The sequence below is a fragment of the Papilio machaon genome, chromosome 25, assembly GCF_912999745.1.
Source record: "Papilio machaon chromosome 25, ilPapMach1.1, whole genome shotgun sequence".
NCBI classification, from domain to species: Eukaryota; Metazoa; Arthropoda; class Insecta; order Lepidoptera; family Papilionidae; genus Papilio; species Papilio machaon.
This window is the reverse complement of record NC_060010.1, coordinates 5,852,962-5,879,063: the sequence shown is the minus strand read 5'-3', so window position 1 is coordinate 5,879,063 and position 26,102 is coordinate 5,852,962. Positions and strand designations below refer to the sequence as shown.

Genomic DNA, 26,102 nt, shown 5'->3' with positions numbered 1-26,102 from the left:
CGAGAACAATTTTAATTTCGTAAAACAACTTCTAAACAATACAGCAACATTGGTGTTGATTCTATTATTTCTGATACAGCAATTTTAGTTTTTGTACAATCTTATTCTCAAATGCGTAATTTTAGAATAAATTTTATTAATATTGGAACGAAGTTCCTTATCGCGCGTTGTGAAAGGGGGCTAGACGGAAAAAATTCTTATGAAAAGTTGTCACGACACTTTTTGCTATATCACCATGGCAACGACGTGACAATATATAACGAAAATTCATAGTTGATCATTAGTTGTTGTGAAGACTTAAGTTTTTTATGCATAGAATAAACATTGGTTCCTTCACTTATTAATTGAAAGGAACTTCGTTCCATCCGGGTGTCCCTTGACACCTCTCAAGATTTTTTTGTAACTAGCTGTCTCCCGCGACTATTTATTATACAATCTGTTCCGTCTGCGTGGAATTAAGAAAATGCCTATAATTTCTTCCAGATTGTTCTACATTTATGCCAAATTTTATCAAGATCAGTTGAGCCATTCTGGAAATACTTTCTAACATCCATCCATCCAAACTTTCGCATTTATAATACTAGTAAAAATAATTTTCACATGTCTATAGAACGCTACAGCGGATTAGAAAAGGGTATTTAAAGAAAAAAAAAAACATTTTCAGTGTAAAATATATTTTATTTAAAAAACCAGTCTCTGAATTAGTCCCAAACATACTAAAACGTATATCTCGAACCATTGCTTGTGTACAAAGTATATACAATAATTATATACATAATATATAAGGGTTTAAAACATATAAATATGAGTAAAACAACATCTAGGTGCCGCAACCCGCAGATTTATTTGAGATCTATGAACATACAGAGCGAACTAAGTAACCTATTTGCTAAAATACAAACTGACTTGTTAAAAAATTGTTACATAATCTGTTGATACGTTTATTATTTATAACTATTTATAAATGTAAAACTGTGATAAAATTAAAACTTCAAGACTGAAGCAGATTAAAAAAATGGGTAAGCGGGTAATTTGAAGTATTAAAAAAAAAAACTACATGCATTTTAATCATTTATAGATTAAAAAAAATTATAAAATCCTAACAGTACCGACAAAAGTGAACAAAGCTACAATTATATCGCTTTAAAATCACCCAAAAATCTCTACTGAGTGATAATTATGAGAGTAGAATTAAAAAAACACATTCTGTCAAAATTTGAAATGTCAAGTAAAAACAAACATCGCTCTCTTGTCTCTGGTAAATAAAACATACATATCGTACAAAGGAACTAAATTCGAACAACGCTCACAGCTCTAACTTAAAGACGAGATAATAAAAGCAATATCTAAGAACTTACATAATATATTATATAGAATTCATTACATAAGAAAATTACTACCTGAATAGTACATAAACTTTGTTAACATGAATGAAAAATGTAAATAAACATGTGTTTTATAGAAAAAAAAAGTAGAAACATCTTGTTCCAAATAAATATTTTATTAGAAACATGTTTCTTATAAAACATTAGAAATAAATATTTCATTAGAAACATGTTTCTAATGAAATATTTAATTGGAACAAAATCACATGTTACTTATTTTTGCTTCTAAACGATATATATTTTACAATTTGAATAGGCTAATGTTGTGTGAAAGAGTTTAGTAGAGTTTTTATATTTTTGGTTAACAAAAATTCTGAGAACTAGATCAAGTCTTGTTTTGTAATTATAAGTTTTACGTAAAATACGCACATTTGAATTACGAACATCCAAAAACAAATCAATTTTCTCAAGTACTAAATTATCAATAAAATAATAAAAGGGAATAAGAGTTGAATAAAAATATTACGACTTTGTTACATTTTGAAACAGAACTTTGAACATAGAATCAAATTTACAATACATTCTTAGACTAATCGCCCTAATAATAAACAAAGCAATCAAAAAACAATACTTGATAGTACAAAGTGCGCGTAAGATTGTCTTAAGTAATAAACAAGTAAAAATACATTTTCAAAATTGACAAGAAAACTTAAACTAACATTTAAATATCAAAGTTAACATTCACAAGTGCTGTGTTCTCATTAAATTTTAAAACATCGTAATTTTAAACCAAGGGACATTAGAAACATGTTTCTAACATTGTATTGTTTTGTAAAAAATATGTTTTGTTAATTTTGCTTATAAATACAAAATACGTAAACATATTCTATTTATGTATTGTCGAATTTTAAATGCCAGTTATTTCAAATATTTATATGTTTTGACAAGTCTTTGTTACAGTTGTTTTATTGTGATTTTAAAAATTCAGAGTTTCACGTCAGGGTTTTAAAATCAATTATAGCACTGTCAAGTTACACACTATTTATAGCTTTGTTACAATTCCACAAGCAAATATTCTATAGAACCAGAACATTGTCTTTATGTTAGGTTCACTTAGGTCATAGATAACACTATAGTTTTAAGTTTAAATGGTACAGTGACAGCCAAACTTGAGTTAAAAGTTCTACAATACAATAGAAAACTTGATAGAATACTTTAATACATTATTTTTGAAAAGTGATATTTATTATTAGCAAGTATTACTCGCGCAAAACTTTGACTCTTCCTAGGATGTGAAATAATCATTATTAGTTATTGATTTCGCAGAGTTCACATAAAATTGCCAGTCACTTTAGTAAACATCATTTAGTTAGTAGTACGTATGTATTACAATTTCATACAAACATAAAATATAGGCAACATTGTTTTGAAAGTGAAAAATGCAACAAGCAAAATACAATTATTATGAAAAGTAGATTACATAATTTCTTATTTGTAATTTTATTTCCGTATTTGTTTCAATGCTTTGGAAAACATTTTTCTATTGGTCATTTAATCTTTTATTAATCTAAAGGAATCTCTTATAACATATGCACAGTGGTATCCAGTTTTAGTACGTGCAAGATAAATCTATAAAATAAAACTTACTAATCTGACCCAGTGATCATTTAACGACGATTTGTCAGAAATTGTGTCAAAAACCTTCTTGGGTATATAGTCCAGTCGCGGAGCACGAAGAATTTCGTACATTGAACTCGCATTACCTGTCTCTGTCACTCCCGCGTAAATACAATGAGTCTCGCTCGCACAGAACAAAGGCCGCCGTCCTCAGAGATTGTAAACCTTTTATTGGAGACTATAAGTTTAATTTTTAATAAGAGGAATCGAAATTAGCTAGACTAGATGATAATGTTGACAAAACTGTTGATTCTTTTGTAATAAATGTGACAGGCGAGACGTCTTCGGAAAACAGTTACTCCGAAACAGAGGAATCGGATTCTGATTTTTGATTTTTTATTATTAGATACTTGTCTAGATTTTTTTTACTTGTATTATTAAATCTAAATAAATAATTTATATAATAATAATAACTATATTTTATAAGTTGGTAAATTTTCTTTCTCCTTCAAATAATTCATGTAAACCGCACTAAATACAAAAATGTTTGTAACCTCTGTCAGTAGGTAAAGAGGTCATTGTACGAAATTCTTCCTGCTCCGCGACCGGACTATAGAAAATGACACAAAAACACAAGACATCTACATTCCGACAAGAATGTCACACTTTAACATGATCTATAATATAGTTTAACTTATACCCAATGGATCAGATAAGTCGCCGTATACATATTTCTAGATTTATCGCAAAGTAACAGTTAATCTGCTGGCAGCTACCATTTTGTTGTGGAACTTCTTTTTAAAACTTTCAGCTGCTGCGGACGTTTTGAATGTTAACTTCGCGCGACGCTCTTCTTTATCCAATACTAAATTCTGCAACATCAATCCGTGCGTTTGGGTTTCACTCTTACTATTTGTTACAACTAAAACTAAACTTAGAACTACTTAGAGACTAGATTACAATTGATATTTGATTGAAATGTATGTTGTTGCAGAAAAACGGTATGATGACATATGTATTCACTATTAAAAATTATTTTTAATAATGTTTTACGTTAGTTGTTTGTGTGTTATATTGACACAAGTTCATAAACATGTGGAAAAATTTACATTAATATTTTTTGGACAATCATTTTGATTTTTTAAATATTTCATACCAATATTCTTCTATATAATTAAATGCATAGTTATAAATAAAAAAAAAATTAGTTACCAAAGATACACCATATAGAGTTTACATTTATAAGAGATACAAAAAAACATATAGTACAAGATCCATTATAAAATTGTTTCATTAATCCATTAAAATATTGTTTCCATAAAATCAATCCATTAAAATGTTGTTCCATAAAATCTCATGTTAAAATGAACTACGTAATTAATAACATTATTGTTCTTTTACAATTTAACCAGAAAAATATCATCTAAAAATGTTTTATTTGACGTCTTTTGAATTGAATAATATTTTTATTTAACAAATAAAAATATTTATGATTAAAAAATATATGAATATTAGTCAGGTAGGTGTCAGAGATAGATTAACACTTATATACATGTGATCCCATTTTTTTATATAATATTCATAAACACATAATAGTTTCACAAGTGTTATTGCAATTTATTATATAAAATAAATATATTACATATACATATATATATATACAATCCAATCGAAACATATTACTATGTAAAAGATTTGTATGAAAATATATTTATATAAAATCAACATACATACAGTTGACATTTAGTTATTGCAGTCAACATTTTTCATACAATATTCATGTATTTTTAACCGGAATTTATTCAATGTTATTTTCATTAGAAACATTTTTCCCAAATGAAACAATGTTCCTAGGTACACTCAAAGGAGATTTATATTTTAAACTTAAACCTTTTTTTTATTATAATTGAAGCCTATAAAATCAAAGGTAGCTAAAGGCTTTAATGTCGTAAAATGATATAACTATGTTGCCACCTAGTTTACTCAGACACGCTTTAGTATTTTTGTTTTACTAACAAATGCATCTAAATTCATAGATAATTCAGTTCAAAAATCAATACTGGCATCAAAGATAGTTACATATCGACCAGAGTAACTTTAGCTATATGAACAAAGTTACTGAATTATGCAGCTTACTGTATATTTGACAGACTTATGGAGTTAAACTTAATTTTATATGCCTCAATTATTTGTATTCGTCAGTCATGCACAACTATAACTAGATTTATTAAAAACTTACATCTAAAATGTACAAAAAATATCACATACAATATCACAAAATTAATGTCACAATGTTTTTATGCTTCGATAATTATCAAGTGTATATTTATATAAGAAAAATAATAAAATTATAAAAATGTTCAGTATACCCGAACTAAACAACAAAATATATGTGGGAATGTAAAGTAAGACGATTCATTTATTTGTGTGAAATGGAACAAAACGGAAGTGTAAGCGAGAGGGTGTGTGTGTGAGACGAATGAGAGAGGAAGTTGAAGGGCAACCGGCGAAGGACGTAAGAGCAAACGACGCTAAAGACGAAAATAAAGTTTTTTTTTTAATTTTAAAAGTGTTTCACTTGATTATCGATCCATCCCACTACTACAATTTTGGGGGCTCGTCCGGGATATCGATTTATCAAGTGAATAAGACGTGTGGACGACGATAACTTTAAAATATTTTACGACGGTGAGCAACGGTTGGCGTGGACGACGCGACGCGGCGCGGCCATTGCAAAATACCAAACATCAAGATGCAAGAAAATGGAGCAGGAACGCCAGTCAGCCTGATAGACGGTACGTTCAACATTTCTAAATTCAGAGGGGATGACAAAATCTATTCATCTAACAAATGGGCACAAGACATCGAAAACAATGCAGAAATACTTGGATGGAGTCCGCAACAAACACTAATTGTCGCTCGCAGAACACTAACGGGTACGGCGGAGCTATGGCTACGATCAGAAAAGGCGTACCACGCGGAAATGGTCAGGTAGAGAGAGTTCATAGAATCATTATACCTATTCTAACCAAGTTATGTGTTGAAAACCCATCTGAGTGGTATAAACATGTGAGTAGAGTGGAGCGAGCATTGAATAACACTTTCCAAAGAGGGATAAATACATCACCCTTTGAATTATTGATGGGGACAAAAATGAGAAATAGAGATGTAGAAATTTTAAGTTTATTACAAGAGGAAATTATATCAGAATTCAATGAAAGCAGAGAGAACCTAAGGAAAGCTAAAGAACAAATATTAAAATTCAAGATGAAAATAGCAAACATTTTAATAAAAATAGGTAGGAAAGTATCAAATACGTTGAAGGGGATTTGGTGGCTATTATACGAACACAGTTTGGTCCAGGTCTTAAACTCAAACCCAAATATCTAGGTCCTTACAAAGTTGTTAAATGTAACCGCAATGACCGTTATCATGCGGAGAAGGTAGATAGCACACACGAGGGGCATCCCACTACTACATATATATTTTTTTAAATTAGTTTTTAAAGGGTGTAAACCCTCTATGAATTATACGAGGTGGAAATAAAAACATATTTTTATATTGTGTTAATTCGTATATACGTCAACGATTGTAAACTGTTTCAAACAGGGAAGTATTGTAACTGTATGAATTACAATTCACCACACACTCAGGAAATTGAGATGTGGTGGAAAACTGTTTGAAACAGGAAAATATTGTAAATTATTTTATCAATTGTAATTACCGCATGGGCAAGAAATTGCGAAACAAACAAACAGTTTTGATAAATAAATAAAACTGTGACAGAAAAATATTGCAATCTTAAAAAAATTACAATTCACCGCACGCTCAAGAAATAGCGATGTGGTGGAAAACTGTTTGAAACAGGAAAATATTGTAAATTATTTAATCAATTGTAATTGCCACACGGGCAAGAAATTGCAAAAAAAACAAACAGTGTTGATAAATATCTAAAACTGTTTAAGGCAGAAAACTATTGTAATCTTAAAAAAATTACAATTCACCGCACGCTCAAGAAATAGCGATGTGGTGGAAAACTGTTTGAAACAGGAAAATATTGTAAATTATTTAATCAATTGTAATTGCCACACGGGCAAGAAATTGCAAAAAAAAACAAACAGTGTTGATAAATATCTAAAACTGTTTAAGACAGAAAACTATTGTAATCTTAAAAAAATTACAATTCACCGCACGCTCAAGAAATAGCGATGTGGTGGAAAACTGTTTGAAACAGGAAAATATTGTAAATTTGAAAATAGAAATTCAGTGATGGAAGCTCCAGTATGACAACATTTAGTAATAATTTTTTATAATACATTTTCTTATATTTACTAAAAGACATAACTTTTATCAGCTGAACAAAATAATAACGAGATAATTGTGATGAAAGAACCAATTTAAAGAATCTTATAAAGTGGAATTCAAATTAGAAAATGGTGAGGTAAAATACTAGGCATATCTTCTCTCTGATTTTTAACAATGTAGGCATAGACAGGGCCGCAATGATGTATTCCTTTAGCGTTGATCTTGTCTGACAAAGCTATTAATAAGGATATAGTAGTCTTGCGTGGATAGCCCTTTGTGAAGACTCTGGGTGTGTGACACAAAAATAACTATGCGTGGACAATTTTCAAAGTTTCAAACAAAATTGTTCAAAAACTTAAGGTAAAAAAAATAACTTAAGGTCATTCCTCCGAAACATTCCACCAAGTGAAGAACATCTTTTCAGTAGAGATGCCAGATTCAACCAGCATCTTTAGGCGGAACTCAGATGTGGTTAAATACCCCATCCTATTTAAGAGAGAAGAGGAGATTAAATAATGCACAGACCTAGGATAAAAGATCTTTTAAATATAATAATAATACCAGGGAGAGGGACAATTATAATAGATTTCAAACAAAAATATATAAGACTCTAAATAAACAATGCTCGCCCTGCCCAGAAAAAACAAAGTTGACTATCAAATCAGTGCATTCAAGGAGGTTTGCTTATTTGTGGCAACAACAAGGGGCCGGGCTATTAAACGAGATTGCGGACCTTCTGTCCAGAGGTCGCAGGTTACCAGAGTGGCACATTCTTCCCCAGGCCACAGAGGCTATATTCAAAGAGTGGGGAATTCCCGACGTCGATCTGTTCGCGTCCAGAGTCAAGGGTCGTACCAAAGTACGTAACTTTAGATTCAGAAAATGGTTGCGCAATTTTTTGCAACACGTTCAGTCGACAGTGGGACTTTCAGCTAGGCTGGGCATTTCCCCCACCCAGTTTAATACCGAGGGTTCTAGCCCATCTCAGCGCAAAGGGGGCTTACATTCTGATAGCCCCTCAATGGACCAAATGGTTTCGACTACCAGAGTTATTGCAGAACCATTGCCGATAAAGAACCTGCGGAAGGTTCTTATAGATCTGACAACCGGCACCTGCCCTCAGGTGGACAAATTGTCCTTTCTAGCTTGGAAAATTGGGGGTGGGTAGACCAGATTGCAGACTGGTCTAAGTCAGAACAAGAGCTATTAAAGAAAAGCTGGCGTAGTTCAACTTTAACTATTTTTAAAGGAGAACTTGGCATACAGAACCATTCTCTTACACAAATCAGCTATCTCTATTTATTGTGCTACATCAGGTTTAGATTTATCAAAAAAAAAAATCTTCATTTATCATAGTAAACCAGAAAAGAAACAAATACTAATTTGGAACACAAAAATATTATTTGATTGATTAATAAGTTTCACAAACTCTAACTCATTATATGAGATATCTAGGCGCAATAATATTATTTCTAGCATCAGGATGTAGAGTCCATGATATGACTTTACTAGATATAGTCCTACAGATGATCATCTGAACTGGTCGGGGAATGACTAACATTTTCAGAAGGTACGACGCAAGACTTAGGAATATTTTTCAGTTAGTTACTCTTTATGCGCGGTTCAGATGAGAGACAGTGAAATATAGACTTCAATAAAAATAAAAAGTTTTGTTATAATCTGTGGCACAATATGTCTATGTAAAATTGTCTATGATTGGTCGTTGCGAATATAACAAAAAGAAGAGTAAACGTGATTATTTTCTCCACCGTGTTTTATTGCAATATAACGTCGCAAACATTCTAAAAGCCCATAAAACATAACAGAGACAGTTCTTAGTTTTACGAGTACTGTGTAAAATTACTGAAACTTATAAACGTCCCTAAACTCAGGGGTCGTGAAAACTACGAGTGGGCATTTGCGGTGGTAAAGTTTCTTAATTTTGTAAGGCGTCGAAATCAACAAACAAAATGGTGATGATGTCAAAACAGACAACATTAAAGACAAAAAGGTAAAAGCTAAATTAATGATGACAATAGATTCGTCGTTATATGTACATATCAAAAAATACTGTTTTGGATGTTTGGTAACTTCAGGGTTGTCAAAAACTCCTTATGAACTTGGAACTGGTTGTAAACCAAGTATCAGTAAACTAAACATTTTGGTTTAAAATATGTCAAAGATGATTTAGATGTAATAGGCTATGCCGATGCTGATTTGGCATCAGATTGTGTCTTGCGTCATCAGTCTTATGCAAGATTTATGTTTTTTTTGATATTTTTTTTTGAAACAAGTTACTCTTTCAATTAAACCAACTGTGTGTTAAAATGTCAACTAGTGTCATATTATTTGGATGTAAAAAACAAATAATAATAACTTTATCTAATACAGAAGTTGAATATATTGCTATGTGTGAGATAAGTAAGGAAGTTATTTAAGAAATAGGTTAGGTTACCTTTGAACTCTTTGAAACTTTTAACTTTGAACTCTATGAAACTTTTTACCTTTGAACTCTTTGAAACTTGTTTGAACTCTTTGAAACTTTTATCTTTGAACTCTGTTCGCGCCAATTCGCCGTTTCACAACGCCTACCATTTTACGATGAGCAACGGCGTAATTTTAGGATCACCGTCATAGAATTAAGATTTGTTAATCTAAATTAATTTTTAACTCTGTCATTCTGTTCGCTGTTATCGATCAACTCGCATTTATACGTCTTTTCCCTCTTTGGCAAAAATTTGTTTTATTCCGTATTAAACTCACTAACTTTTACAAACTCTATGAAACTTTTTATCTTTGAACTCTTTGAAACTTTTATCTTTGAACTCTATGAAACTCTTTGAAACTTGTTTGAACTCTTTGAAACTTTTTATCTTTGAACTCTTTGCAGACAGACTTTCCTCACTTATAATTAAAAAAACATATTGCTATAAATAAAAACGTTTCACATTATCTTCTATTAATCATCAGAAAGTCAAATACATAAAAAAAAACCATTTAAAATTATCGAAGCATAAAAGCACACAAACTAGTATACCATTATTACCTGGACGTGGTCTCCGGCGAGGGTCTTGAGACGTGTATCAGTGATGCCGTGTGGCAGATTGTCTACATGTGCGGTGCGGGCTCCGCCCCCCGCAGCTCCGCCCCCCACAGCCCCGGGCGCTCCGCCCCCCACAGCCCCCACAGCTCCGCCCCCCACAGCTCCGCCCCCCCCAGCTCCGGCCTCGTCTGAATCAGAGGCGTATTCAACTTGTGGCTCGTGTTTGTGCGCGGAATTGATGGCGGTTCTGACAGCGCGTGTGAATATACCCATAGATATAGTCTGGTTTGGTTTCCTTTGGAGAACCACTCGTCGGTTGCTGAATGGTTTAATACTTTTCTCCTCCTCTTTTGGTTTCTCCGTCTGAAAGGTAGTAAATGTATTTTATTAAGCTATCGCCCGTGACTCTGTCCGCACGAATTAAAAATAAAATTTAATTAGTAGCATATGTGTTCTTCCAGATTTTGCTCTACAAATTTCATCAAGATCTGTTGAGCCATTTTGGAGATACCCTCAAACAAACATCTATCCAAACATTCGAATTTATAATATTATTAAGATAAAATATTTACCTCTTTCTTATTAAATATGATCCTTGTTCTAGACTTTGTTGTGGCATCGCTCTTTGATTTTGTCTGTTAATAAAATGAAAAAAAATTATTTGTAAATTTATACATTGCCATAAAAAGTATAGTTATTTTCACTATTCAATTTTAATTGTTATATAAAATATATACATATTAGTAATTAGACAAGATGAGTAAGTTTTTAAATGACACTGGCAATACAAGAAGCATATGGCAACACCACAAACTTGAAATTAGCTAAAATATACTCTGTGTCAGACAAGAGGACTTTTACTCTTTGACATGAAATGCCATATTTTTGGAAAAAAAAAAAAAAGAATATTCATTGACATAAAAAAAAGTTCTGATGGCTTTAACCTAATATTAATATAAATATATACCTTATTGGTTTTCTTATCCTGTTGTTCATCAGCTTTAGTAGAACTGGTCACAACAGTTCTGCGCACCGGAGACTTGTCTGCATCAAATATATTACATAAATATATTTTCTCATCATTTTTTTTTATATTAAAGGTGGTAAACGAGTAAACGTACACATGGATTCGCTAAAATGGCGAAGCGACCACTGCCCATAGATATTCATAATTTCAGATGCGTTGCCTACCCTCAATCTACGAAGGAGGAGACGCACAAAAAGAATATTTAACCTTCTTATGTATCTCCTTCTCCATCAAAACCACCTCCTGTATATTGGTTAATATTATATCTGTCGCCCTCGACTTTGTTCTCGCAAAATAAAAAAATAGTAGCCTGTGTTCTTCCAGACTATGTCTAATATGTGACAAATTTCATCAAGATCCATTGAACCGTTCTTGTTGTTTATCTAATTTTACCTTGTATATTTTATATCTATATATATAGTCAGAAAGTCGTGTTAGTTACACTATTTATAACTCAAGAACGGCTGAATCGATTTGACTGAAAATTGGTGGGCAGGTAGCTTAGAACCAGGAAACGGACATAGGATAATTTTTTATCTTGTGTGCTTTTTTTTTATTCCGCGCGGACGAAGTCGCGAGTAAAAACTAGTTATTAATATTATTTGTAAAGATGTCAGCTGAAAACCAGCACAGAGGTAGTTTAGTATATTCTTACTGAAGTGGCTCGCTTTTGACACACTATTGTACTAACTTTGTACCTTGTATTTTTTTTTCTTTCTTTCTTCTATCTTGAAACAAACATCCATCCATACATTTGTAATATTAGTTGAATAGATGTATATCTGACCTTTCTTACGTTCCTCCTTGTGTTCAAAGACAATCTTCTGTCGTTGCGGACGTTCTGCTGGCTTGTTGGTGACCAGCTTACTGCGCAGGTCTACCTGCGACTTCTGCTTCTCCTCCTCAGACCTACAACACGTTCAGGGTCACATTAACTATCGCTAAGTAACACCTTTAGTCTACATTTCTTAATACAAAGTCACGATACAAATGTCATTGTAATTGCAAATTTAAACAAAGAAATTTTTTTTTAATTAAAGAAATATACATAATAAATAGTCTATATGTTCATCCAGACTATCCATCCATTCAAACATCCATCCAAACTTTTACATTCATATTAGTAAGAAGCAAGATTTATCTTGGGTTTCTAAGACCAAAATCTCCGTTTAAAACAGTGTTTCCCAAAGTGGGCGATAACGCTCCCTTGGAGGCGTTTGAAACCTAGGAGGGAGCGATAAGGGGCCCAAAAAATGGGGGACATTGAAATTAATTAAAGTAATGAAATTGTAGTTTTTAAATTTAAGGGTTGAATAAAAATTAGGGGCGCTCTGAAATATAATTGATTTTCAAAGGGGGCGGTGAAAGAAAATAAGTTTGACAATCACTGGTTTAAAACATAGTTATCTCTGTTTTATCAATTATCTTTGACAGGGATGAAGATATGTTACTAATATTATAAATGCAAATGTTTAGATGTATGAATGGATGGATGTTAGAAGATATCTCCGGAACAGCTAACCGGATCTTGCTGAAATTTGGTACAGATGTAGAACATAATCTGAAAGAACACAAAGGCTAATTATTCCTTTTTTTTTTAAATCCAGTGCGTAATCGCGAGCGAAATTTAGTGTTTTTTTACAGAAATGTTGGTCTCAGAAACCTACTGTAAATGAATGAAACATTATACTGACTGCACAGAGTCTTTGAAGCGGCCGGTGTCATCATCATCGGAGAGGATGCCATCGATGTCATCAAGGATGAGGTCGAGCTCGTCGTCACTGGCCCCCCTCCCCCCAGCAGCGGGTGGCAGGGGAGGGGTGAGGGCGCGCTCGGGGGAAGCCGCACTCTCCTTCACTGGCATCTCTTCTCTGGGGGGTGTCAAGTTCTCTGCAAATAGTTATATATTAGTCAGTCATGTTTAAAAACAGAAATAAAAATAATATTTTTTTAGAGCTTTTAGACTTCATTCGATTATAATTTAATAAATAAGATGTTATAATAATATCGATTCTGTATGAACTAGTTGTCGCCCGTGAGTATGTCCGCACGGAATAAAAAAAAACTTAATAAATAGTCTATGTATTCTTCCAGATTATGTTCTACATTTATGCCAAATTTCACCAAGATCCATTGAGATGTTCCGGAGATACATTCAAACAAACATTCATCCATACATCTGAACTTTCACATCTTATATTATATAGTCAGAAAGTCGTGTTAGTTACACTATTTATAACTCAAGATCGGTCGAACTGATTTAGCTGAAAATTGATGGGGAGGTAGCTTAGAACTAGGAGACGGACATAGGAACTTTTTTATCTTGTGTGCATTTTTTTATTCCGCGCGGACGGAGTCACGGGTAAAAGCTAGTTTATAATATTAGTACATAATATCTATAAAAAAAACTATGCCTTTCAACTAATTCCATATAAAAAAATCCAATAATTTACTTTATAGTTAAAAACAGTCAAAAAACTTGACATGAATACGGGGGCACAACAATGCCCCCGTCAAAGCAACCACGACCTAAGCCATAATTATATTTGTATAACTTACCACAAGTAGAATTAACTTCAGGATCCTCTTGGCTGATCGGGGAACGCTCTCTGATCTCCGGCTGCACTTTCACCTCCTTGTCCGGAGACCTGGTGGTGTCCGGTCTATCCGGCTGGGTGCTGCTCGGCTTGTCAACTGGTTCTACAGTTTTTATTATCTCTGGTTTATCATCGACTTTTGGTACATCTTGTTTAGTTTCTACTTCGGGTTGTGTATCATCTTTGTCTGTTTTATCTCGTTCCCTGGTAACAAAAAAAAAACGTAATTTTATTCATATTTTTAAAAGTACGATAATATTTAGATTATACTAGCTTTTACCCGCGACTCCGTCCGCGCGGAATAAAAAATAGAAAACGGGGTAAAAATTATCCTATGTCCGTTTCCTGGTTCTAAGCTATATGTCCACCAATTTTCAGTCAAATCGATTCAGCCGTTCTTGAGTTATAAATAGTGTAACTAACACGACTTTCTGACTATATATATAGATTAATTTAAGACAAAACATTTTCACTTTTCACTACTTTTAGTAACACTTTTTTACCTCCTTTTGTAAAAAAAAAATCACTCCTTTAACTTTACTAACAAAAAAAAATATAACTTTCTGTTATTTAAATCTTAGCATCAGTATTTATAATTAAGTAATTAGATAATCTTCTAGAAGTAAACTACATACTTGTCATCTATCTGCTTCTGTAATGCGACTGCGTTCTTGCGCCTGCGCACCTCCTTAGCGCGCAGTACTCTCTCTCTCAAACTCTCCTGTTCTCTGAGACGACGTCTGTACTCACTCTCCTATAACATAAATTATATAATACACAATATTTAATTTATTAAAGTATTAACAAGTATTATAACACACATTAAAAAAAAAATACAGTAGAATTGATAACCTCCTTCTTTTTGAAGTCGGCTAAAAAGATCAACAGTAGTAGATCCCGCAACAACAATATTTGTTGTGTTCACGAATTGTCCTCGCTCAGTGAAATACCACGACCTTACAGAAGACAGTGGAAGTAATTCCAAGTACAGTCTGATGAATGTGGTACCCGGAGGCTTAATTTTAGTCCTCTTTCCCTTCTCACCTTTTTCTTAATAGGAAAGGATGAGATGGGGAAGTGGATTTGAAGGAAGAGAAGAGAAATATCCTCTTTCTGTGCGCCCCCTTCTTCGTTGATTAAAGATAGGCAACGCATCTGCATTTGCAGATGTCTATAAGCAACGGTTGGCTCGCTATTTCGGCGAATCCAGGTAGCCATTTGCACGTTTGCCACCTTTGATAAAAAAGAGATGGGTGTTTATAAGGTGGCAAATGAGCAAGGTAACCCGCTGTCCATAGACATCTGGAATTGTATTGCATACAGTTAATAAACAAAGGAGGGAAAGCTCCGAGATTTTTTTCCCCTTCCTATGTGTCTCTTCTCTGCCAAATTCACATCTCCTTCCCATCTTACCCTATAAGAAAAAAGTGAGAAGAGAAAGAGGAGTAAAATAAGTCCTCCGATACACATTTATCTGACTTTAAAAATTACGTCCATTTGAGCGTCGGTGGTTCAGGAGTTAAGTAGTTGACTTGCAATCTGAAGGTCCAGGGTTCGAATCTCTTCATGTACCAATGTGTTTTTTCCATTTACATATGATTAAGGAAATCATTTTGATGCTGCACATATCTGAGAAGAAATTTAATGATATGTGTGAAGTCAACCCGCACTTGGCTATGGTTGACTATGACCTAGTCACCGCTAACTTAGAGTAGACTCCGAGCTCAGTGGTGACGTATAGTGAGGTGATGTTGTTGCGGGTGAGATATGTGAATGTGTGTATACCTCGTCGTGCACTTCATTGCGAGTGCGACGCGGCGGAGAGCGGCGGGGGGAGGGCGAGCGGCGCGGTGGGGGGCTGGGGGACCTCATCCTGTACAAACATACATACATACATACATATATCTCACACCAACATATCTGTCTACAACATCTCTCATTATCTTACACAAAACAGAAAAAACAATACGATTTAGACATTTTGGTTTTAGAAACCAACGATAAGAAACTGTTCTACAATATACAAGTACTAAATAACATATTTGGATATAATTTTTCAAATAAAATGGACATTGGCGTTGCCCATACACCAAATAATCTGTGAAATGCAAACAATTTCTATGTGACAGTTAAGTTATTTATAAGTTATCCAACACTTTACTTAAATATTGTGACACAAACCCTAAAGATATAGATTAAGTCATATCTACACTGTGACTAAATAAATCAATTAAATACAAAAAAAAATTAAACATTAACTCAGCTAATATAATATTAAAATTATCATACATAAAATTGTTTTAATTTTAAATGAAATAAGTAATATTATAATTATCCTACAAGTTGTATAAGTATACACACCTCCTTCGCAGACCAGCTCTATTTGCATTGATAAACTCTTCCTGTCTCCGCAACAACTCCTCATCCTCACTGCGACGAGCCAACTCATTCTCTATCTCTATAGTTGTGTTCTCAATGTATCTGAAAATATATATTTTTAACTCAAATCATACATTTACCAACTCATTTTCAAATTTTTACATTTTTTATATCAAAGTGACAAACTAACAAGTGGCTACCACAATACATTGAAATAGCGGAGTAACTGTTGCTTTTCATCATCATCAGCTCACTATATGTCGCAACTGAGGGGCTCGGAGCCTACCCTAATTTAGAGGTGACTAGATCATAGTCAACCACAGCCAAGTGCAGGTTGACTTCACACATATCATTGAATTTCTTCTCAGATATGTGCAGCATCACGATGTTTTTCTTTCATCGTAAGAACGTCAGATAAATGTACATATGTAAATAGAAAAACACATTGGTATATGACGGGATTCGAACCCAGAAACCGCAAATTACAAGTCAAGTGCCTTATCCCTGAGCCACTGACACTCTTGTACACATCCGCAATTAGAAATGCATTACCCACCTCAAATCGACGGAGGAAGGGAGGTAAAAAAGAAAAATATTCTATTTCTTTGGATCCCGTTCTCCATCCTTTCCTTATAAGAAAAGGGCGGGTAAGGAAAGAGATATTATCACTAAATGAAATTGCGAATGTCTATGGGCAGCTGTCACTTCGCCATTTCGGCGATTCATGTGGCCGCTCGCTCGTTAAAAAGTAACATAGGCATATTAATATTGTTTTAAATTGTGTCTAGTATTAGGCTATTTACCTCTGCGGTGACCTCCTGGGTAACTTCCTACCAGCTGCACGAGCTAATGCATTCCTTTGCTCTGCTATGAACCTCTCCGCAGCATCATCTATATCTTTAATGGGACCTGAAAAACAAACATATATTTATATTTTACATATAGTATACATGTTACGAGATATATATGTCAAAGTAACATATATAAGGAAGAGAGAGATCAACTATATAAAGAAACACAGATGAGGTGTATGTCATTTGGTTTTTTTTTTTCTAAATATGCAATACAACCATCATACACAGAGTTAAGTTTTAAAGTAATTAAACCAGTAGAATAATTAATATTAATTATAACATAACTCCGAGTATGATAGTAACAAATTTAATTTCTAATATATTTGCATGCAAGCACACATATAAGTTAAAAAAAACTTGAGAGGTGTCAAGGGACACCCGGATGGAACGAAGTTCCTTTCGATTAATTAGTGAAGGAATTGTAATAATTTTTTTTTTTTTTAAGTCGCGACACCACACTGTTCAATGCGAAATAGAAATGAAAATATCTGGCTTGCTTTCTATAAGAGAGAGAGAGACAGACAGAGAAACATGCAACGCCGCACAGCTTACAATAGCTTACTATAGCAAAAAGTGTCGTGACAACTTTTCGTAAGAATTTTTTCCGTCTAGCCCCCTTTCACAAAGCGCGATAATGAACTTCGTTCCAAAAAAAAAAATTAAAGCATAATAAAATATATATTTACAATCAATTGTAAAAACTATGTGCACTACTAGAATTTTCAATTACAAAAAAAGAAAAAACATACACAAACACACGGAAAACCAAATTATTATATAGAAAAAAAAAACAAACTTAAATTTTTACGTGTTATTTTTTAACACAGTGCTTGTAAATGTCTCATAGTCAAGCATAAAGTGTAACAGCAAATTACAACTTAGATCTAACTTAGAATATAATTTACCAAATTTTTGCTCGAGTGTGGGGCTCAGCGGCGGACTCTTTTGTATTCTTGTCGGTATGTACGTAGGGAGCCCTATGACATAATTTTATATATATATATTTACATCTTATATATTAAATAAAAAGGAACTATAAAATTAGACTTTTCGAGCTCCCATCACATTTATATTATTTAAATATTTGTTAATATGTTATTAGTACATAAATTCCTTGTTTAACTTTCATAATGTCAGTTTTCAGATCTAGTCTGTTTGTCTTGTCAAAAATCTACATTAAATTTATTACCATTTCCCCCTTCCAATATATATTACTAGGAAAAAAATTTATGTCACAAAAGTTATAAATATCATTTTTTTATCGTTCCTGTGTTTAAAAATTTACTAATCATTGGACACTTTCAATATGAAAACAATTATTACGACTAAAATCACATATTCAAAGTAAATACAATCATATTAATACTAAAATTATAAAGAGGAAAGATTTGTTTGTTTGTCTGCATTGAATAGGCTCCGAAACAGAACCAATTAGAAAAATTCTTTCATTGTTATGAAGCTACACTATCCTTGGGTGACATAACCTATATTTATAAATTCCGTGAGGACAAAGTCGCGGATAAAAGCTAGTTTTAGACATAAAAAATATCATACAAAAAAATATAATGACTATACACTGTGATTATAAGATACTAGCTGTCGCCCGCGACTCCGTCTGCGCGCAGTTAAAAAATGGGAGGGGGGGGGTTATGAAAGATAGATGTTGGCCGATTCTCAGACCTACTGAATATGCTCACAAAATTTCATGAGAATCGGTCAAGCCATTTCGGAGGAGTTCAAGTTCGAACCCCGTGACACGAGAATCTTATATATTAGATATATGTATATTAATAATTATTATTAACTCACCTTCAACTGGTGGTTGGAAGTTGCCTTTAAAATGTGGATTGATCAACACCTTCTTTCCGGCAAGTCCTCCGGGTGGTATATTAGGTGGCAACTGCATCGGTAACATCCTCACTTCAGGTTCACGTCCCATCTTGGGCATAACTGGATGTTGGTGTATAGTCACTTGTGGGATATGGGATACACCGCTGGGAACTATCTCCCGGATTGGTGGGAACCTGGGGTAACTCGGTGGATACTGGAAGGCAGGTCTCGGTTCAAAAGCCGGTCTAGTAACGAACGGTCTTGGATCATTCGGTCTGAATTGATTGAAACTTGGTGGATAACGGTTTTCAACCGGTCTCAATGGTTCTTGAGGTAACATTGGTCTTTCTGGAGACACATCCGGTACGATCTTCGGTGGCGGTATATCAGAACGTATTTCAGGTATGTTAGGTCTGATTGTTTTAGGTTGATTTGCCCAAACTGTCACTTGTGGTGTAAAAGAAGGTCGGGCTACGTAATTATTCTGAAATAGAGATAAATTTATGACATTGTCGTTTGTAATTTAGTTAACATTGACTTGAACCATTGATCTGGAAGCTCAAGGCAGACCATCATGTGCTCACACTTTCGAGTCTTGTTAAATCAGATAGTGCACTTTAAAATCTCATTGAATTGAGCTGTGAATAGGTTCACAGATCTTCACACATGTGAACAGTGAGCTGATCTGCAGGACATCAAGCAATGGCTTCTTTGAAACTAGTTTGGAATGTCTTAACCTATGTGAATAAAGGCTAGGCACTTACCCTATGCATATTGTTTCTGCGGTAAGGGTGCGGGGTGCGGTAATGAGGATTGCGCCACGAGTTGCGCCCCCGTCCGCTAAAACCACCCCTCGGGACTACCACTTTGTCTATGGACAACAGAATAAATTAGTGTTGTATTATGGTTTTATATAATGTAATATCAGATAAAATTATTGTCATTTCTACTTTTTAAACTCTTTGATGTTATTGAAAATTAAAAAAACAATTAAAGCTTTGTAAATGGAGACTGAGATGTGAAATTACCTAAGCTGTCTGGTATATCTCTGACTTGAGGTGTCCTCTGTGATCCTGGAGGTCGCTCCGATGTAAACCGTTCTCTGGCACCTAGGTCACCTAAGATAATTTATATAAAAAACATTTTAGTATCTAAATTACAATTAATCAAGATGTTTATTTGAAAAAAAAAATTATATGTGCTTTGAATATAATTCGGTCTGTGTAATATTAGGCTTACTGAAATTAGGGGTGATTAGGCTGTCAAGTCAATCACGTTAACCCACTGCAGTATGATTTGGCACACATCTTATAATTTCTACACCATAAAATGTCAGATAGTGAATATATTTGTGGTATAACTTACCAATATTTGATGTTGGTACTTCAGAAGGTACAATCTGAGGAGATTCAATTGGTGCAGCTGGCTGTAATAAATTGAAACCCAAACTTACTAACATCATAAACAATTAAGAAATGGCTTAACTCACGTTTGATCGTTCCGTGACGGCACCGACTAGTTTCGAAGTCCACGGAATAAACACTCGCCCTGAAGATGGACCCCCGATGGGTCCGAAACTAGTCGGTGCCGTCATCGGACGATCAAACGTGAGTTTAGCCGTTTCTTAATTAATTAATTATGATGTCTCACGAAAGTTTGAACAATTTAACATCATAAATGTGAAAATTTAGCTGTTTGGGATAAATATTTATTATTCCAAAATTCAGAACAGCACAGATCTTGTTTAAATTTAGCATAGATGTAAAACACAGCCTGGAGGGTACAACACGGGCTACTAATTAAGTTTTTTTTTAAACTCCACAAGAACTAAATTGAATAAATCTACAGATTTGTGGACCATACTGGTTTTTGCACTGCTTTTTTACATATCCCTTATGCTATGCTAAACCAAGTCATGAGTTCAACCGATACTATTTTTTTTACCTTTGTAATTAACTTTTTTAAATAGTATACTTACAATTGGTGGAGGTACAGCATGTTCTAATTCATATGTCCGTGATTCTGGGTATGGTGCATAGGTGGAATGTTCCGGAAGTCTTGTGTCTTGTACTTCTGTTGTTATATTAGGTACCACACATTCACTATCACTTATCACTGGATATGAGGCAGGCTGCTGGAAAATAGAACTTTTTTTAAGTTTGAAATATTAATGTTACTTAATAGTTTTTTTTCAGAAACACTAAACCTTGTGCTAAGGTCTAAAATAAAAGGTAAATCATTGGTAGTGAACATTTCTGCAAGAATTAAGAAATGTGTTATTTATATAGGATTTAAGATTCTTTTTGACTTTTAATTTTTGGACATTAAACTATACCTTAATACTAACTTAACTTGTATATATTAATAAAATAAGTTACCTGTGAATAATCTATATGATTGGAATCATAAGTTGGTTGAACAATATCAACACTTTCTCCGTACGCCGTGGCGTCAGATGTAGGCACATTCTGTGACGTACTATGGTCATAATCGTCGGCCAAAAGCTCTTCTTCCTCTTCATTACCTAAGTTGTAGTCTGCAAGACTGTGATCACCAAGATCATCGCCTAATATATCTTCACTGAAAATACAAACGAATATCTATGAAACACATGGAAGACAAAGTAACGCGATTGTGAAATCTTAGTCTGCATCTTTTGTACGCATTGTAAATTTTAATATTTAGTTAACCACTATCAAAAGTGTCATGAACATTAAATAGAAAGCAGTTTAGGTTCCAATTTAGAAGATTTTAATAAAATTTAACAAAACACTAACTTGTCCGACATGTTGATAAAATTTTTATAAAGCGTTTTTCAAAGAGTAAAATGATTTGGTTTCTTTTTAATTTATCATAGAGCAATCAAAAACAGTGTGGACACGTCGTTGGTTTTCCTGCGTGCAAGCGAGACAAACTTATAGCATGTGTCATGAGAGTGAGAGTAAGTGAGATTTTGACTGTCTATATCTTTGTGCGAAACAAACTTTAGTTCATAAATTTCTTAATTCTTTTAACAGTTTTAAAAGGCAGATAAAAAACAAATGTTTTGAATCAGTTAATGAAATAATTTAATTTTATATCGGAGGAACAAAAACAAAAAAAAAACGCAAAAATAAAAACACTATGGCAATGAAAAATTGCATTCTATGGTCGAATGAACGATTTTTTTGAAAGCTGCTGTCATTGATATCAAGATAAGAAAAAGAAAATAACCTCTAGCGACAAATATACATTTACTTGTAATTATTGAAAAGTAAAGTTATACAAGTGACATATTCTTTACAAGACATGGCTGAAGATGACGGTGAAATCGAATTCCTAGATGAGGATGCGGATATTGTCCAACAATGTGTTCATACTGATGAAGACCCGCCGCCTCTAAAAGCTCCAATTCCATTTCTTGTCGAACGAAGTCCCGTTGAAAAGCCAAGAAAAAAGCGAAAAACTGAAGAAGATTCTGATTACGAACCTTCAAAGGATGCTCCATCGAAATACAAAAAGCGTAAAACTCAAAAAATACCACGATCATCAATAAAGTCTCAAAAGTACGAATATTTCGCTCAATCTGCGCCAATCAAATATAAAGTCAAGGAGTATGGACCTCGAAAAATGAAAAAATCACAAATAAAGACTGAAGAAATACCTAGAACACAATTAGATATTCGTATACCTGATTATGACGATCCATTATGTATGCCAGTTCGTGCAGTAAAAAAGGACGGAAGTGACACAACGAAGTTGAAGATTTGGAACAATTTGTGTTTGGAACATTTTAAGAAAAGTGACACTGTGCTAAGACCCGATAATGGTGAGACTGTGTCATCTAAAAGAACTGTGCTCCTAAAAAATATATTCAATAAATTTACAGGTGGGTTTCAATTCTTTTTATAACAAACAACAATATTTTTAACGTTATCTCAAGATGTTGGTCAAAGATGTAATCTGTAAAGTATTTTATTAACAAATTATATTCTGTAATTTGTGAGTTTTTATCTGTCTCCTATGCATTTCTCTAGTAGCGAAGAGATCGGAGGAATTTTTCAACTTGCAAGATATTTAGTATGATCATAAGATTTTTCATGTTTTAACTGGCAATACAATAAATGCTAGTTTCAGTTGAAAATAGATTGCATTTAAATATGATGGTTGATTTTTCTTTCAGGTAGACAAGAAACAAGCATGTGGACTAAGACAATGGTCACAAACAATAAAGGAGTGACCAAATCCGATGTAGTTCAATCCGTGTTACCAAAGTACAGAGAGAAGAAAGTATTAAACTATAACCTTATTGACACCAAGAGACGGAAGTCTTACCATCATGTGGATGAAGTGATATTAACTAAAGAAGATCAGAAGGATGGAGAGCAATTGATAGTTTATAAACCAAGAGAAACTATCTCTTTGGTCTATAAAATGTTTGAGAAACCGTAAGTTAATGTTTTAAAAAACTCAGACATAGAACATAATTTGGAAGAACACATAGGCTATTTTTTTTATACATGTAGGCTTATTCCGTTTTTTTTAATCCGCACGGACAGAGTGGCGGTAACAGATAGGTAGAAATACTTTGGAATTTATGAGTTTTAGCATGTGCATTTTGTAAAAAAATGAAGCCACATCTTTAAGGTTTATAACCATGTGCGCCGACCCCATGTGAATGGGATAAGGCCAGGGAGATGATGATGAGTGTTTGGATTAGATTAGAATAAAAAAATCATTTATGATTTGTACAATATCTCTTCTTCTTCTAGTGAGAATTCTGAGGGTAAGGAAGAAGATGAGGAGCAGAAGAAATATATGAAGGAAGTGGCAAGCTGCAGGATGTGTGCCCCATGCTTTCAGGTATCCTGGCGAGGCTCCCGGAAGGAGGATAAGAGTAAGTTCACACAAGTCATTTTTTTTATAAGTCATTATTAGTTTAATAGTTTTTTTTTATAATTTCATGCTGATATAGTCATAATGTGTATTTTTTTATCTATTATATAAAGTTCTCGTGACACGGGGTTCGAACTTGAACTCCTCCGAAACGGCTTGACCGATTCTCATGAAATTTTGTGAGCATATTCAGTAGGTCTGGGAATCGACCAACATCTATTTTTCATACCCCTATTAAGTTTTTTTTAACTGCGCGCGGACCGAGTCCCGGGCGACAGCTAGTTTACTATATATTTATTTACTAATCTAGTATTCAAGTTTTTTCTTTTTTGTCTATTTCTGAGCTGACAAAGTCGCAGGCGACTGCTAGTATATTAATATAATTTGTAATTTGTTGTAGAGATAAGATGTCAAATCTGCTCGGTGGTGTGTGCCAGCGTGCAGCGTCTGCTGGCACACCTCAAGTCGCACTCCGCACATGATATGAACAAGTACAAGAGGCTTGTCTCCAGAGCCTTGGCCAAAGTGAGTACTGAGACACAGTCTATATTTAGCTTTGTATTTTTTTATGTTATAAAGGATACTAGCGTTCAGCCTTACGAATTCGCCGAAATAGCGAATTTACAGCTCCTTATGGACATCTGCAATTGCAGATGCCTTTAATCAAAGCAGGAGGGGATGCACAGATATATATTTCCCCTTCTTGTGTGTAAAATTCTCTTCCCCATCTCATCATTTTCTTATAAGAAGAGATTGGGAAGGGGACATGGACAATTAAATCTGCAACACAAACTAATCAGATGAAAAGCACAATACCTTCTATCCTTCGAAAAGCTTATCTTCTGTGTTAATATTATGAATTTATTAACTACTAGCTTTTACCCGCGACTTCGTCCGCGCGGAATAAAAAAATACACACAAGATAAAAAAGTTCCTATGTCCGTCTCCTAGTTCTAAGCTACCTCCCCATCAATTTTCAGCTAAATCAGTTCGACCTATCTTGAGTTATAAATAGTGTAACTAACGCGACTTTCTTTTATATATATAGATATAAGAAAACTTACAGACGGTCAGATAAAATGTAGTTATATTGTTACATGTTGTATGTGAATGTTTGTTAAGTGTGAACGCATCGTGTTGTGTTACAGGTTGTTGGGTACCAGTACAGATGTCGCATCTGCCAGCAGAATTATCCCGGAGTAGGGGAACTTCGCAGACATGTGCTTACACACCGAGGTTACATTTAATTTCAAATATTTTATTTTTTATATATTACTAGCTTTTACCCGCGACTCCGTCCGCGCGGAATAATAAATAGAAAACGGGGTAAAAATGATCCTATGTCCTTTTCCTGATTCTAAGCTACCTGCCCACTTATTTTCAGTCAAATCGATTCAGCTGTTCTTGAGTTATAAATAGTGTAACTAACACGACTTTCTGACTATATATTTTTTATATATTATAAGAGGTAACCAGAAATAACGAAGCCAACGTTATTCATAGACATCTGCAATTACAGATGCAAACAGAAGAAAAGTTCAGAGAGGAAATTGCCCCTTTTGTGTCCACCGAGCATTAAGAGCATCGGTGGCTTAGTAGTTAAGCACTTGACTTCTAACCTGCAGGTGCTGGGTTCGAATCCCGCCATGTAACCTATATGTTTTTCGATTTAGAAATGTACATTCATTCCATGTCATTACTGTGTCATATCCGTGTCATGTATTGTAGTCATGTGTTTTAATGTCACTATGCATACAGTTTGATATAACAAACCGCGACAGCTGGCTCCCACCGGGCCAAATATCTTTGTTGGACTATATTTATGTTGCTGAAGAGATTTCAACATAATTGTATTGTGAGTCTTACTGCAATGGGTAGGAAATAAATGTCCTCGTCTTGTTGCAAAATAAATAACAAGTTTGAAATACAATTATTCCAATATGTGATATTTTCAGTATTATGTTAATATTGTTCTCTATTTTGCAGGTACGGAGACATTTATCTGCGAAGTTGGCGGACATCTTGCTACGTAATTATCTTGTCTTGTAAATATAAAAAAATAAATAAATAAATTTTCAAAATGACTTTTAATTATTCATTTGATGTCCATTAAATAAAACTATTTCTTTGTTTTCTCAGATTAATAACAAACAAGGCAACAAAGTTAATCTCATATTATTAAATTAAAAAAATTGTAAATAATCTCGAACAAGTACAACATGCAACCAACAGATGGCGCTATTTTATATT

The 26,102-nt window shown here is 33.7% G+C and overlaps 2 protein-coding genes across 3 annotated transcripts; one reads left to right on the top strand and one right to left on the bottom strand.

The window, feature by feature from the left end:
- Positions 1-3,531: 3,531 nt before the first annotated feature.
- Positions 3,532-21,774, bottom strand: LOC106717338 (serine/arginine repetitive matrix protein 1-like). Of its 2 annotated transcripts, none has more exons than XM_045684236.1 (20): positions 21,755-21,774; positions 21,356-21,557; positions 20,956-21,111; positions 20,343-20,403; positions 20,006-20,095; positions 19,742-19,848; positions 18,957-19,461; positions 18,053-18,124; positions 17,097-17,202; positions 16,276-16,395; positions 15,700-15,787; positions 14,550-14,668; positions 13,877-14,118; positions 13,012-13,207; positions 12,105-12,226; positions 11,258-11,334; positions 10,863-10,925; positions 10,464-10,653; positions 10,294-10,424; positions 3,532-3,814 (listed from the first exon to the last, which is right to left on the bottom strand). In XM_045684236.1, the coding sequence occupies exons 1-20, from the start codon at positions 21,763-21,765 to the stop codon at positions 3,683-3,685; spliced, it is 2,790 nt and encodes a 929-aa protein (XP_045540192.1). In that variant the 5' UTR covers positions 21,766-21,774; the 3' UTR covers positions 3,532-3,682. The 2 variants fall into 2 exon arrangements, with proteins under 2 accessions (XP_045540192.1, XP_045540193.1); XM_045684237.1 differs by having other exon boundaries at positions 10,294-10,428; positions 10,468-10,653.
- A 478-nt stretch (positions 21,775-22,252) lies between these two features.
- LOC106713291 lies at positions 22,253-25,905 on the top strand. The gene is made up of 6 exons (XM_045684270.1): positions 22,253-22,845; positions 23,140-23,404; positions 23,729-23,853; positions 24,253-24,377; positions 25,001-25,088; positions 25,839-25,905. Exons 1-6 carry the CDS (start codon positions 22,266-22,268, stop codon positions 25,883-25,885), a joined length of 1,230 nt encoding a protein of 409 aa, XP_045540226.1. The 5' UTR covers positions 22,253-22,265; the 3' UTR covers positions 25,886-25,905.
- The last annotated feature ends 197 nt before the right edge of the window (positions 25,906-26,102 follow it).

Excerpts from the sequence above, each read along its gene's own strand:
- LOC106717338 (XM_045684236.1), bottom strand. Across the intron at positions 20,404-20,955 it reads ATGCTGTACCTCCACCAATT|CCAGCTGCACCAATTGAATC; the intron begins GTAAGTATACTA and ends AATTTATTACAG. Across the intron at positions 19,462-19,741 it reads GCAGAAACAATATGCATAGG|AATAATTACGTAGCCCGACC; the intron begins GTAAGTGCCTAG and ends TCTCTATTTCAG.
- LOC106713291 (XM_045684270.1), top strand. The coding sequence starts at position 22,266 with ATGGCTGAAGATGACGGTGAAATCGAATTCCTAGATGAGGATGCGGAT. Across the intron at positions 23,854-24,252 it reads CTCCCGGAAGGAGGATAAGA|AGATAAGATGTCAAATCTGC; the intron begins GTAAGTTCACAC and ends AATTTGTTGTAG. Across the intron at positions 24,378-25,000 it reads TCTCCAGAGCCTTGGCCAAA|GTTGTTGGGTACCAGTACAG; the intron begins GTGAGTACTGAG and ends GTTGTGTTACAG.